Raw genomic sequence first — 12,714 nt, forward strand, 5'->3', positions numbered from 1 at the left:
GCACTAAGTGGTATTCACAAGCAACACTTTCTATGTACATAAACTCAATGGGATTGTTTGATTTATCCACGACACCCTTCATACATTCGTATACCCCATAATTATACATTTATACTCAAGTAGTCAAATATAAACCACCCATTTTTCCCATATTACAACTTGTAAGTTTAAATTGGCTTCTATGCACTCTAGCATATGTTCCAAGTCAACCCAACAACTATATACAGTCAAGCTGCTGACAGTATCATATATATATCCAACCTCTGTATTCCAGAAAGCAGTTAGAGAATTTATAAAAATAAATTTGACTTAATATGCCAGTTTGGGGACTGGACACAAACTATTCAAAGTTTGCCGGAATATCTATCTCTGTTTTAGAACCATTTCCAAAGTCAACTAGTGTTTCCTGCAGATCAGATTATTAAACTGAGTAATTGTTGTGTAAAGCCAGAACGACCATCATTACACTGTTGACCATGTCATCGAAACAGTGTAATTTGGTTTTTGGAGTTCTTGAATAACATATTATAGTACATGAATGTAATACCTGAACATCAATGTGGCCTGGAGATCGGACAATAACATCAGGAATCTTGTTAGCAAGATCCTTGCAATTTCCAGGCAAATTCTGTACACAAGTGTCACAAGATAATCCCTTCTTTTGTCAATAAGTAGAAAAGGACAGGAAAAACAAAAAACAAAAAAACTGTCTGTTTACAAATTTTCACGGATACATATGACAATACAAAAATTTGTGGAGGGATTGGGATTGGTAAATATAGTAACAGAGCAGTTATCTTTTGCAAGGGAAATGAAATCAAAATTCCTTTCACAAATACCTCGTTATGATTATCTGAATGAACTTGAGTTCCTAGAGTTGCAGTTTTCAAGGGATCTCCAGGAGTTCCCTACATGCACTATAGCTGTGTAAGAATGATTTATCTTTATCCTTAATACAGTATCCTTGTTGAAACAAGTCCAAGGTTTCATACTAGTTCATCCTGATTATGAGGGAAGCTCTCATTTTGAAGGACAGAAGGCTTGATATCAGTTGGTGTATCCTGCAAAAAAAATAAAGAAATACTATTTTACTTTCTCAGAAAAAGTAACTAGATGGACACTGATTGCCAATGAAATACTAATAACAGTATATTGTTTTGTTGCTAAAGAAACACACCAGCTCTCTATGCTCCAGAGAAATGATCCTCCCTCCCTTGCTTAAATCTCTCAATGTTCCCTGTCCATGTTATTAGATATGCCAGAGAAGCACATAGAGATTCCAATTAAATAAACCACCAAAATACTTACAAAAATTAGTTAATAATGCACATTTCATTTCAGTCAGGGAAAGGAAGAAAGAAAACTGGTTGGAAAGAAAATGGCTCTTCACAAAAACTTCCTAGAAATTTTGAGAGAGACTGAGAGAGTAGAATAGAAGGATTACGGTGCTTCCAATGTAATTTTGACCAAAATGGAAAAAAGAACAGACCTTGACTATTTTTAGAACAAACCATACAAAGAAAAGATTTTGCAGACCTTGTTTGCCCACTTTAGCCCACATGCATTACAAAGTGTTCTTGGTCCATCAGGCCCGCGACGCATTGCTGGAGTGCAATTCTCACTAACACCACAATGGTGACATCTACGAGGACTGGAAGATACACAAAAAGTAACAATAAATTTAAATGAGAATGGCACTCTATGCATATAAGGGCAGTAATAAATTGAGTTTCTAAATGCCCAATCATTACAGTGAGAGAGTGCAACTCACACAGTTTCTGATTGCGGTGTACCATCTTCAAGGACACAGTTCGATGGATCCCAATTGGATGACCCACCTCCCTTCAATGATGCAAATTGACCATTCTTCCGGTGCATCCTATTATATATTCAATCAAGGCAGACTATAGCTGAAAGAGCATGCAAGTATAAAAAGCTGCTTTCTATTTGCAGTAGAAGATTAAGTCAATAACTCAAAAAAAAAAAAAAAAAATAGACATGATTAGAATATAGTGAAATCAAAAATCAGCTATTATGTTAAAAAATTAATTGATAACATTCTTCTAGTTTTTTATTCATCTAAAATGGAAATATTCCAGTACATCAGTTGTTTATGGCCGAATATTTCATAATGCAAGCATAACAATACGAAGCTTTGCTTATGGCACCAAAGGAATAGTTCAAGGAATTCAAGCAACACGTTATAGTTTACCTTTGAGCAACCTCCTTCCGGACAGTGTATCTAATTTTCTTATCATAACATCTCTCCTTCCTTTTCTCACGGAACCTAACCAGAGAGGCTATTCTTCTTGAAAGATTGGGGTGCTTTGGCATATCATCCTCAACCTGTCATACGACATATATATCAGATCATTAAAAATGATGTAAATAGCAGATTATTGTTTACATAATTACCTTGCTATTCAAAGGAACATCTACAGAGGGCACAGCAGTAGGAATATCAGGTCCCCCCAAAAGCAAGAGCACTGCTTGAACCTATGACAGACAGTTTTATGAACATAAGATTTTCTAAATGAGTACAAATTCATCTTGATATGATGTGGAAAACAAAGTAGGCTTAAATAGTACATCGATCTCAACATATATTAATCTCCAGTATTTTTAACAAAGTACTTTTTTATTCTTCTCCTATCACCATTAAGCTAAGACGAGCACAAACTATACTGACAAATGTATATTTAGCATAAACAGGGATAGTGAAACTAAATTAACTTCTCCCTGTTCTTATACAATGAATCGGGGACAAGAATACCTTCTATAATCTGTAAAATAAGTAGAAATTAAGATAATACAAAATAATAGAGTACCTTCTCGGGAGTGACGGCAGGGAAGACATAGACTTCACCTTCAAAAGCAAGAGTTAGTTCACTAGTCCTCGACGGCGCCACCACAACTCCGCCTTTCAGGCGTTCAGTCAGAGAGCCGCCGCGGTGGTTCTTAGAGTTTACTCGACTGTACTCCTCCTCATCCATAGTATCATCATCTTCGTACGTGCCGTTATCGTCATCCACGTCATCTAAACTTACGGCCGGAGGCGCGTGATCGCGGACGGGAATCGCCTGCAGTGGCCGGGGGTTCGCCGCCATCAACCAAACTTTCAAGTTCCAATCATCAACTTATTATTCTTCATGCAACTAAATCCACCTGCAGCTTGAATTCCAAGTAATCCTGTTTTCCTATATTATTTAATTCCTTTTAAGATTAAATTCAGGATTTCAGAGGAGAGTTCGAGAGTGAGGATAGAAGGAGACAGCGACGCAATGAACAAATGCGATTATATCCAAAACTCCAAAGGAAGACAAAGGTGGACACGAAAAAGCACCCCGAAATGGCAAAATTTTCAGATACTGCCATTGTGTTTTTTTACTTTCCTTTAATTTATTTTTTCTTTTTTAATTTATTGATAATCCCGAGGACTCAACACTTCAAACTATACACTTTCACATACAAAAAGTTTAAAATTTTACACTTAACTATATATTTTTGGAAGTCTAATTCAAACACAAATTTTTAATTTTTAAAATAGAATTGAACCTTGCAAAGTAAATTTTAAGTAGAACTTGTCATCTAGACCAATGACAATGTCACAATGAAAGTCTTAATCGAGCTATTTTAGAGAAACTCCATTTGATAATTTTCAATTTGTTTTTTTGTTCAGGAAAAATTCTCCCTTGCCGTGGACCTCGTGGGGGATGCAATGATTCTCTGCAATGAAGTGTACGGTTTTGGGCAAAAGATGAGGTGGGGCCTACTTATCCGAAGGAAGATCTTGGATTAGATTTGGAAACATAAACAATCAATCAATCGGATTATTATTAAAATATATCATAAAGTAGTATTGTTTGCTTCTATCTGAGGAAAAATACGAAATTATTATATTTTTTTTAGTGAAACATTATAGGATAAAAAAGAAAAATAATGTCAGGGAAAAGTTAGGTAAGGAAAAATACGAAATTATTATATTTTTTTTAGAGAAACATTATAGGATAAAAAAAGAAAAATAATGTCAGGGAAAAGTTAGGTAGAAATTGGAAGGCTGAAAATGATGATGTATCCGAAAATAACATTCGAGTCCATGCATAAAAAGCACTTTACAAGTTTCACGTCTATTCCGGTACCATCCAACCATAGAAATACAGACTGTGATTTGACTTGATATGACAAACTTCAGCAAATCCAATATATAAGATATACTGTAATTATTACGGAGTGTCAAAATAGTAAAAACATTTTTTTTTTTTTTGAAAACAAAATAGTAAAAACATATATATCCACTTTTCCTAACTGTGATAGTTTAGTCAATTTTGTATATTCCATTTTGTTTCCTGTCTGATATATATATACACACAAATGACACAATATCTATCTAATATTATTAAAATTGAATAATACTCCTACAATAAGACATGCTGTCCATTTCTCGAGTGATGTTTTAATATTATTTACAATCAACGAATAGTGTAAATTGTAAAAGTTGATCCATTATAATTTTAAAAATTTTCTAAATAAAATTGTATAAATAATTTTGACTTTATTTATATCATTGTTCTTAAAAGTTGAATCATTAACTTCAAAGGCCTCCCATGTCACAACCCGACAAAGAATTTAAGAAGATGTAAATCATGGTAACTCAGCTAAATACAGAGGTTAAATATTTGCTTACTGCACAAAATGAACCTCTCATTTTGAGAGATCGCTCCGACATTGTCATTGGTGAGGCTATGTTTATATCATGTTATATATATAGCGCTATTGATGTTTAAAAATCACTCTAATTAAATAAAAATTGTTAAACACTTCATATACATATAATTTGTCACATACTTTATTTACCCCTATATTGTCACACAGATTGAGCCTACTTTGGAGGCCATGGATTATGACTAAATTTGAGTTTGACTAATATACAGTAATATATTACTACAAAACACTTTAAAGCCCGGAATAAACTACTTAGGCTATGCGTAGTTAGGCATTAACTTAATCACAGATCAAATTCAAACATCTTTACAGTACTAATGATTTCTGATAATCCAACATAATCAGCTTTGTTTGACTTATAGTTTTGTAGCTAACCTGAGGCATCTGGTGATATAGCTTCCATAGACATAAGATATGTAAAACTGGTATGCTTAGGCATAACCTATCAAAAAATTACCAAACAGTGACCTGGTACAAACCTTGTGTACTTGTGAAGATACCTGTACAGTCAATTAGTAAATAGCTTTTAACATGGCTGGATGGTAAGAGAGATATTAGCTCCGTTGGCATCCTCTTTCAGGGCTTAAAACAGCTGAGGAATCACCAGCAGATGAAGAAGCCATGTAGTCAATATTATAGCGTAGCGGTAGAGGCATCCCATAATCAGAATCAGAGTCATCTTCATCTTCATCCTACATTGGATAATGCAGTGTGCAAAAGGAAACAAATCAGGTAATGCCTTATGGCAGCAGACACAAGCCAGAAATCATTTGAATGCATATACCTCCATTTCAGTCAAAGTATTGCTGCATCTTCTCTTTGGAAGAACCCTCATGGTCCCCTGCAGAGTGACGTGATTAAAGGTAAGATAATGAGTGAGCCAAAAGTATGTTCAAATTTTAGATTCTAATTATTTGTGTGAACAAAGCACATATGTCACAAACTCCACCAGATAAGATGTACCAGTATAGCAGAACATAAACTTAGTTGAAAGTAACTGGTGAACATGCTGACCTTGTTTGCCCAAAAAAGACCACAAGCATTACAAAGAGTTCTTGGGCCAGCTGGTCCTCGCCGCATCATAGGAGTTGCCTTTGAACTAGTGTTACAATGAGTGCACCTGACAAGAAGGGTAAAAGGGGTTTTACGTGAATGGGGAATCAGGGGTGGATGATTAAAATAGCATCCCAAAAAAAATGAGGGAGGGGGGAAAGGTTGGAAATACATAAATATTGCTACTTATCATATTTATTTCCTTCAGCAGATGAGCACTACTATTTATCATGCAAGACAGAATCCAGGTTTGTTTTTGAAGGTTGATAAAAAGATTGAACAAAAACCAGGATAAACTCAAGAGACAGACTAATTAGTGGTATGCATGAAGGCATTTCCCTTTCTTCTTCCCGTCATGGCAAAAATTTTGTTAACTTATGCTGTTGGTTTTGAACAAAATACAAATACAAAATAATAGGCCAATATCATGTGGTAATAAACAGGAAAAATAAAATATCAAGACACAGATGGAAAACCTTCCATTTGCAACTGAATTCTATAAAGATAATTGAACTTCAGAAAAATATAGGAATCTTATCAACAGCCCAAAAAAGGGTACCAAATTTCTTGGTGTGAATTATCGTCCTGCCCAGATTCCATCTGTGCATTGCCAGCAATAGTATTCTTTGATGCAAACTGACCCTTCCTACGCTGCATCCTGATTTATCATAAATGGAATTAGAAATTGAAGAGTGCAAAAACTATCCTCAAAAATAACTCCATAAATAAGAGCAAACTGAAGAGTGCAACTTGACAGCAGGATCAATGAATATGGGTAGTTAAAAGATTCAAAAACACCTTATCCATCTAGTATATTTTTTTAATGAATCTTAACCTAAAATTCCTAATATTTACTCTTAAGAGGAAAGCTTTTCTCATATCAATTGACACCATTTATCCGCAAAAACACAAGTGTCTAGTTAGAAACATAACACAGTGGTAACTGGTAAAAGCTTTATTAATATCATAGAACACTTCAATATATAAGATTCATGATTGTTTAGTGTATGGAGAAAGATGCATGAGACAGAATGCAGTTTCAATTTTGTCTTGCTCTGTAAATTCAAAGAACGCACAATCCCTACATGTATAGCATTTCCCCATTTTATATGTGGATTGATATGAATATGTGATCACACCTTGAGACGTGTGGCTGAAATCTTGTGTTACACTTAGCTTTAGAGGAATTTCCCAAAATGAGATGACTAGGAAAACAGTTCATGTAATATCATTGATTTGGGAGGTGCACCAAAATGTGTATTTGAAATTGCAAAATGAGACCAACCACCACGTTGCACTAAAAGGTTGTCTAACCTCATTCAGAAAATGAGACAAAATGTAGCATTCCTGAAATTGCCATGTCACATTGCATTCACATAATAAGATGCTTGCAGCATATACTTTGCTTTTGTCAATTTTAAACGAATAACCTTTTTTGTGACATGCATGGAAGAATAGGTAATAAATAAACAAATAACTGACACGCACAGATAAAACAAGCCGCAATACCTGACTGCAACTTCATGACGGATATTATATCTTATTTTCCTTCCATAGCACCGCTCTTTCCTCTTCTGACGAAACCTATTCAGAGATTCAGCTCTCTTTGGATCACTACACCGGGCTGAATAGTCAGTATTCTCCTAATGCACAATGGACTCAGATGTTAGACAGAAAGACATATTACCACTAGAAAATAAATTTTCATTGGGAAGTAAATACCCTTTGAGTAGTAAATGCTCCTGGAGTGTATTCATATCCACCCAAAAGTAAAAGCACTGATTGGACCTATAAAAAGCAGCCAAAAACAATGCTTATGCCCAGATATCATTCAAATCAAATGATATTAATAAATTGTTGAATTACTATCAACAACAGAAAGGACCATAAAACCAGTGTCTATGATAAATAAGGTATTTCATTCCCCTTTCATCTAGATCTAATAAATCAGGTGTACTGGGAATTCACCTGAAGAGTATTATTGTTCAATCATGTAATTGAACTATCAGGGACTAGAGTTACAAAAAATAATAAATAAATAAATAGTACATAGTAAATTGAACTTCTTCAACTCATCAAAATAATTTGCTAACAAGTATTCTCCTCTTCTTCTGCTCAAATGAAATTCAAGGGAGGAGAGGCAGTCACTAATCAGCTCTGAACAGTGAAATAATCAAAGATAAACAGCAATGCAAAATGACACAGCAACCAATTTTGCGCTTTCGGTCGTAATTTTTCAAACAGTTCTTAAAACAATATTACAAGACAAAGACTAAAATAACAACACAACGGACGCTAGAGTTGAACATTCATCACCTTCTCCAGGGTAACAGCGTCGAATACATAGACTTGACCTCGGAACGAGAGAGTGAGCTGGTCGGGAGCGTAAGCCGCGTCCGCAGCCGTGAACACAGAGCCGTAAGGGACGGGGACCTCAACGCCGTCGAATCCACCGATAGCGCCGCCTTCTATACACTGAACTTCATAGCCGATCCCAGCGTTGTTAGTATGCTCCTCTTTGCCGGCCGCACAGTCTCCGCCGCCGGGAAAGTGCCCCGGCGCACTCGTCGGTTGCATGTGAGTTTACGTTGTCCCCTTCAATGGTAGTAAATCCCTTCTTAAACCCTAACTCTCACAATGTAGATTGGTGGGGAAGGTGGAATTGTGAGTGTGAAGAAGACGAAGAAGAAAACAAATTGACCCAACGGTGGTTGAGAGATGGAGACGAGCATTTCCCTTTGTAAACTGATGGCATTTGGTTATTTTCCCACGAGATACGGATGAGCGGGAATCTCCATAATCCGTACAAAGTGCAAAACGAATTTGCGGAATGAGAGAGGAAAACGATAGTTCAGCACTTCATTAGTTCATTTTACATATCCGTGATAATGAAGATTGGCAAGATTAATTATGCTTATCATGCCAAGCACCTTGTGTTAAAAAAAAAAAAATTACACTTTATCATTTTTTAAGATGTAATAACTAGACAAGACTAAACACACTAATTTTTAAAAGAAAAATATTTTTTCTTCACTCAATTTTAGTTCTAATACGGAGCAATATTTAACTTTAGAATACTTTTTTAATAAATTATATTATTTTTTTTTAAATGTCAATAATCAGAACAACACACCCCATTACCAAAGATTGTATCACTAGTGTGACTGAGCTAGAAAAAGTCATAGTCACATGAAGTCTAAGTAAATTTATTAGACAGTTAATTGAGTAACTACTAAATTTTAAGTTCGATTGTTTGTAAAAATTATCTTTTAATTTTCTTAGTTTGAGTTTTGATTTACCTTATTATAATCAGTTATGGATAATTTAGGTTGGTAGGCTTCACCGATAGTGCATCTTTAAGTAGCGGTTGCAGACAAAATAATGAACTTACTCTATGATATGAATAACCTAGCTAGGTTGGTTTATTAATTTACCTCCCTTATGTCAAGAAGGGATTGCGGATTTTCGGACAAAAATAATGAACTCAGTCTATGATATAATTTAGATCAATTTACCACAGTTGTAGATAATCTAGACTAGTTTACCTCCTTATGACAGGCTTCACCTATAACGCATATTCGAGTAATGACTGTTAACTTTTAGGCAACAAATAAGGAACTCACTCTCACAATTGAGCCTGTTGTATGGGTATTCTTAAATCTTAATGCAATTTATCTCCCTTTTAAAATTTATTAATTATTATATATGAACGGAGTTTATTCCGTGTACAACATCGGGTCGGATGGTGAAAAGTAAAAAAAAGTACATTTTTGGTGGGTCAAAATTCAAAAGTGGGTAACTCTTATCATTGGATCTTGAAAACTTGGGCTTTTAGTAGTCCAGCCCAATCTAACGAAAAGGCTTTTTTGCTGATTCAAGTTAATGCTGGACAACGAAACTCTGCAAACTCTGTACTGTTTTTAGTTTCATCCCATTATTTCAGGTTTCTAAAATTCCAGAAATGGTGAAGCCTTCGACTTTCCCCCGTGCTTCATGAAACCTTCCAGACTCTCCTCCACCTTCCTTCCTGTGTATAATCGAACCTCTGTCATCTCTCCCATTCTCTCCCCGCCGCCATTAAACCACAGAAGGCTGCACACTGCCGCAAGCAACATCCCAAACACACTGCAATACCTCCAGTCATTCCGCAGCCTAATCGAATCCCTTTCAAAGAACCCAAGGAATTACAAAGCTCTGACCACTCTAGACACGTTCTTGGCCCAAACCCACTGCTTCACCCCAGCAACCTCGGTGATTGTCATTGATTTTCTTTCCCAAATCAAGAAACTTCAGAGGGCAAAGGCTGTTGTGCATAGTCTCAAATGTCAAGGCAAGGTTTCTGATCACTTCTTGTATGGTTTAGTATTTGAGTTTTTAGTTAAAGATGAGAACTTTAATGCTGTTGAGACTGTCTGGGCTGAAATTTGTGGGTCTGATGTTAGAATCAGTGCTTCTGATTATATTATACATGTGTGCAAACATGGCGGTGTAGATGAAATTAAAAGAGTCTATGAAAAAGTTCTGATGGGTGGCAGTGTACATTTGGAAAGGCAAAGCCTTGTTGCTTTGATTGGGGCTTTGTGCAGAGTGAATGAGGGCAGTTTAGCTAAAGAGTTGGCTGGTGAAATGCTTGATAGAGGGATTGCAGTGGATGATTTGAGTTATTTTGTGATATTTCAGTGCTTTTGCAGAAATGGGGATGTGGATGAAGCTGACTTGATTTTGAGAAAATTGTGGAAAACTAAATTCCATTTTGATGTATGTATCTATGGGAGCTTCTTGCATGCACTGTGTAAATCTGGGAAATTAAGAGAGGCAAATAAGTTGTTTTGCAGACTGATTAAAAGGGATAGCTCGGAGGTGTCCAAAAAGGCTGCCATTTTGAAGGAGGGAAGAAGGGCGATTTTTCAGATGAGTTGGGAGGGTGCCATTCCAGAAATAGTAGCATATGAAGCTTATTTTAGATCCTTATGCAGTGCAGGGAGGATCAATGAGGCACAGGAACTACTGAAAGATATGAAGAAGAAACGAAACTCGTTGGAGATATGCATTTATGGTTCCTTCATCAATGCCCTTTTTCGGGCAGGGAGGGCCGAAGATGCACTGAAGTTCTTCGATGTGGAGAGCTACAAAGGAGTGATAAGGATGGAAGATATGGCCAGGTTTGTCATTACGGGGCTCTGCTACGATGGCAGACTCGATGAAGCATTGGAGATTTTCAACAATGGAATCGCGTGTGCTAGGACACTTAACTGCATTCTTGATGGTTATTGGAGAGCAAGAAGAGTTGTCGAGGCAGAAAGATTGTTTCAGAGACTACAGGGTGGCGGTTTTGGATACTATAACGTATCAACTTATGGTACCATGATTAATGGCTATTGCAACGAGGGCAACGTTTCAAAGGCGGTTCGCTTACTGGACGAAATGCTTAGCAGAAAAATGTCGGTGAATCAGACATTGTATGCGATGATCATTGGAGGATTGTGTGCTTGTGGAAGAGTTGAGCAAGCACTGCAATATTTCAATGCAATGGTTGAAAATGGACATGCTGTTTCTGGCAAGAGATGTGAATCACTTCTTCATCTGTTATTGAATTCAGATGGGATGAGCAGTGAACTCTGATATATCTATTTTATACTCTCTGGAAATTAGATTGAATAAACTAAAAAGTATGAAAAGAGGAGCCAAATGAATTAGGGGATTCTTTCTGACTAACAATCGTTTTTACACACAAACTCACTTGTATCTTTCAATTCAATACCTACATAGAGGATTTTTTTTTTTTTTTTTTTTTCATGTTTGATTGCGGTTAAATACTCCGTAGTTCAATAGCTTATTTGGCTTCTACTTTTTTTTATATAATAATAATAATAATAATAATAATAATAATAATAATAATAATAATAATAATAATAATAAATAAATAAATCCAACATAAAATATTTTAGAAATTTTCTATGAGGTTACTTGATACAATACCAATTCCAGTTAAATTAGTCGGGTTGTCAACTTGCTACTCACAATGTTTTAAATTCAATTCTTTGTGAGCCTGTTAGCCTTATTGATTTGAATCAGTTAGTTATGGGAATTTGTGATCCTGGGAATTTGTGATCCTTTGCTGACTGTTGTTACAATGCTTAGATTTAATATTTACTTGTTATACACTTTCGAGTAATGATTGTGAGTTCCTATCGTTACTCTAATAATAATTATAATATAAAATGGGCTAGAGCGAGTATAGTTTTACTATTATTATTATGTATTCTATTTACTATTCATCGGTCAAACTAACTCTTTTTTTCTTTGTTTATTTTCTTTAGAATTCTATACTTATTTTTAAATTTGATTTGTTGTGTTTAATACTATTTTTAACGTAATTTCTAAATATATAAATTTTCTATACTAATATTGAAAAAATAGATTAAAAATAACTTCAGTTAATGGAATAGGTTCCCTTGTTGATCGATGTCGTAAAATCTAAATATTTTAATTTTCTCATGCATTTTGAAAATATAAAATAAGAATAAAAGTATACAACTATTCCTTATCAAACATGTGAACCACTTTTTACCAATTAAAATCCAGAAAAAGTAAATAGTATATTGAAAATAGAGTTAATACCCAAAATCGTCATCGACTATAGTGGTTTTTTTCAATTTCGTCCTAAACGACTTTGGTGACATAATATCGTCCCAGATTTTTGTGTTTCGCTCAATTTAGTCCTCCATTTGTTATTTCGTCAAATTAGTGTTAAATAAAGGGACAATTCAGTAATGTCAATATTGATCTCTCTTTACTTTCAACTTGTGAAGTGCGAAATTCCTCTTTCTTGTACGAATTACACCCAGAATTACTCCCGGACCTGCAAATCAAATTTTATATTCGCAGTTTTAGGAGTAATTCTGGGAGTAATTCGTAAAAAAAAAAAAAAACAGGATT

General features: G+C 35.2%; 3 protein-coding genes across 7 annotated transcripts; 1 reads left to right on the forward strand and 2 right to left on the reverse strand.

The window, feature by feature from the left end:
* Window positions 1-61: 61 nt before the first annotated feature.
* Window positions 62-3,302, reverse strand: LOC109170269 (GATA transcription factor 19-like). 2 transcript variants are annotated; one of them, XR_002052388.1, is made up of 10 exons: window positions 2,829-3,300; window positions 2,416-2,496; window positions 2,213-2,346; window positions 1,772-1,879; window positions 1,537-1,651; window positions 1,178-1,237; window positions 993-1,061; window positions 840-917; window positions 548-628; window positions 62-406 (listed from the first exon to the last, which is right to left on the reverse strand). XR_002052388.1 is itself a non-coding variant. In XM_019319302.1 (10 exons), exons 1-10 carry the CDS (start codon window positions 3,105-3,107, stop codon window positions 341-343), a joined length of 1,062 nt encoding a protein of 353 aa, XP_019174847.1. In that variant the 5' UTR covers window positions 3,108-3,302; the 3' UTR covers window positions 62-340. The 2 variants fall into 2 exon arrangements, 1 of the variants encoding a protein (XP_019174847.1); XM_019319302.1 differs by having other exon boundaries at window positions 840-908; window positions 2,829-3,302.
* Window positions 3,303-4,952: 1,650 nt separating this feature from the next.
* On the reverse strand, window positions 4,953-8,624 carry LOC109169694 (GATA transcription factor 25). 4 transcript variants are annotated; one of them, XM_019318561.1, is made up of 7 exons: window positions 8,092-8,624; window positions 7,498-7,563; window positions 7,285-7,415; window positions 6,335-6,433; window positions 5,737-5,842; window positions 5,507-5,563; window positions 4,953-5,414 (listed from the first exon to the last, which is right to left on the reverse strand). In XM_019318561.1, the coding sequence occupies exons 1-7, from the start codon at window positions 8,350-8,352 to the stop codon at window positions 5,277-5,279; spliced, it is 858 nt and encodes a 285-aa protein (XP_019174106.1). In that variant the 5' UTR covers window positions 8,353-8,624; the 3' UTR covers window positions 4,953-5,276. The 4 variants fall into 4 exon arrangements, with proteins under 4 accessions (XP_019174106.1, XP_019174105.1, XP_019174107.1 ...); XM_019318560.1 differs by having other exon boundaries at window positions 7,285-7,418; XM_019318563.1 differs by having other exon boundaries at window positions 5,315-5,420; window positions 5,506-5,563; window positions 7,285-7,418.
* On the forward strand, window positions 7,666-11,510 carry LOC109169693 (pentatricopeptide repeat-containing protein At5g61990, mitochondrial-like). The gene is made up of 2 exons (XM_019318558.1): window positions 7,666-7,670; window positions 9,735-11,510. Exon 2 carries the CDS (start codon window positions 9,769-9,771, stop codon window positions 11,395-11,397), a length of 1,629 nt encoding a protein of 542 aa, XP_019174103.1. The 5' UTR covers window positions 7,666-7,670; window positions 9,735-9,768; the 3' UTR covers window positions 11,398-11,510.
* Window positions 11,511-12,714: the final 1,204 nt, after the last annotated feature.

This window comes from Ipomoea nil, unplaced genomic scaffold (assembly GCF_001879475.1).
Source record: "Ipomoea nil cultivar Tokyo-kokei standard unplaced genomic scaffold, Asagao_1.1 scaffold3321, whole genome shotgun sequence".
In the NCBI taxonomy this organism is placed as follows: Eukaryota; Viridiplantae; Streptophyta; class Magnoliopsida; order Solanales; family Convolvulaceae; genus Ipomoea; species Ipomoea nil.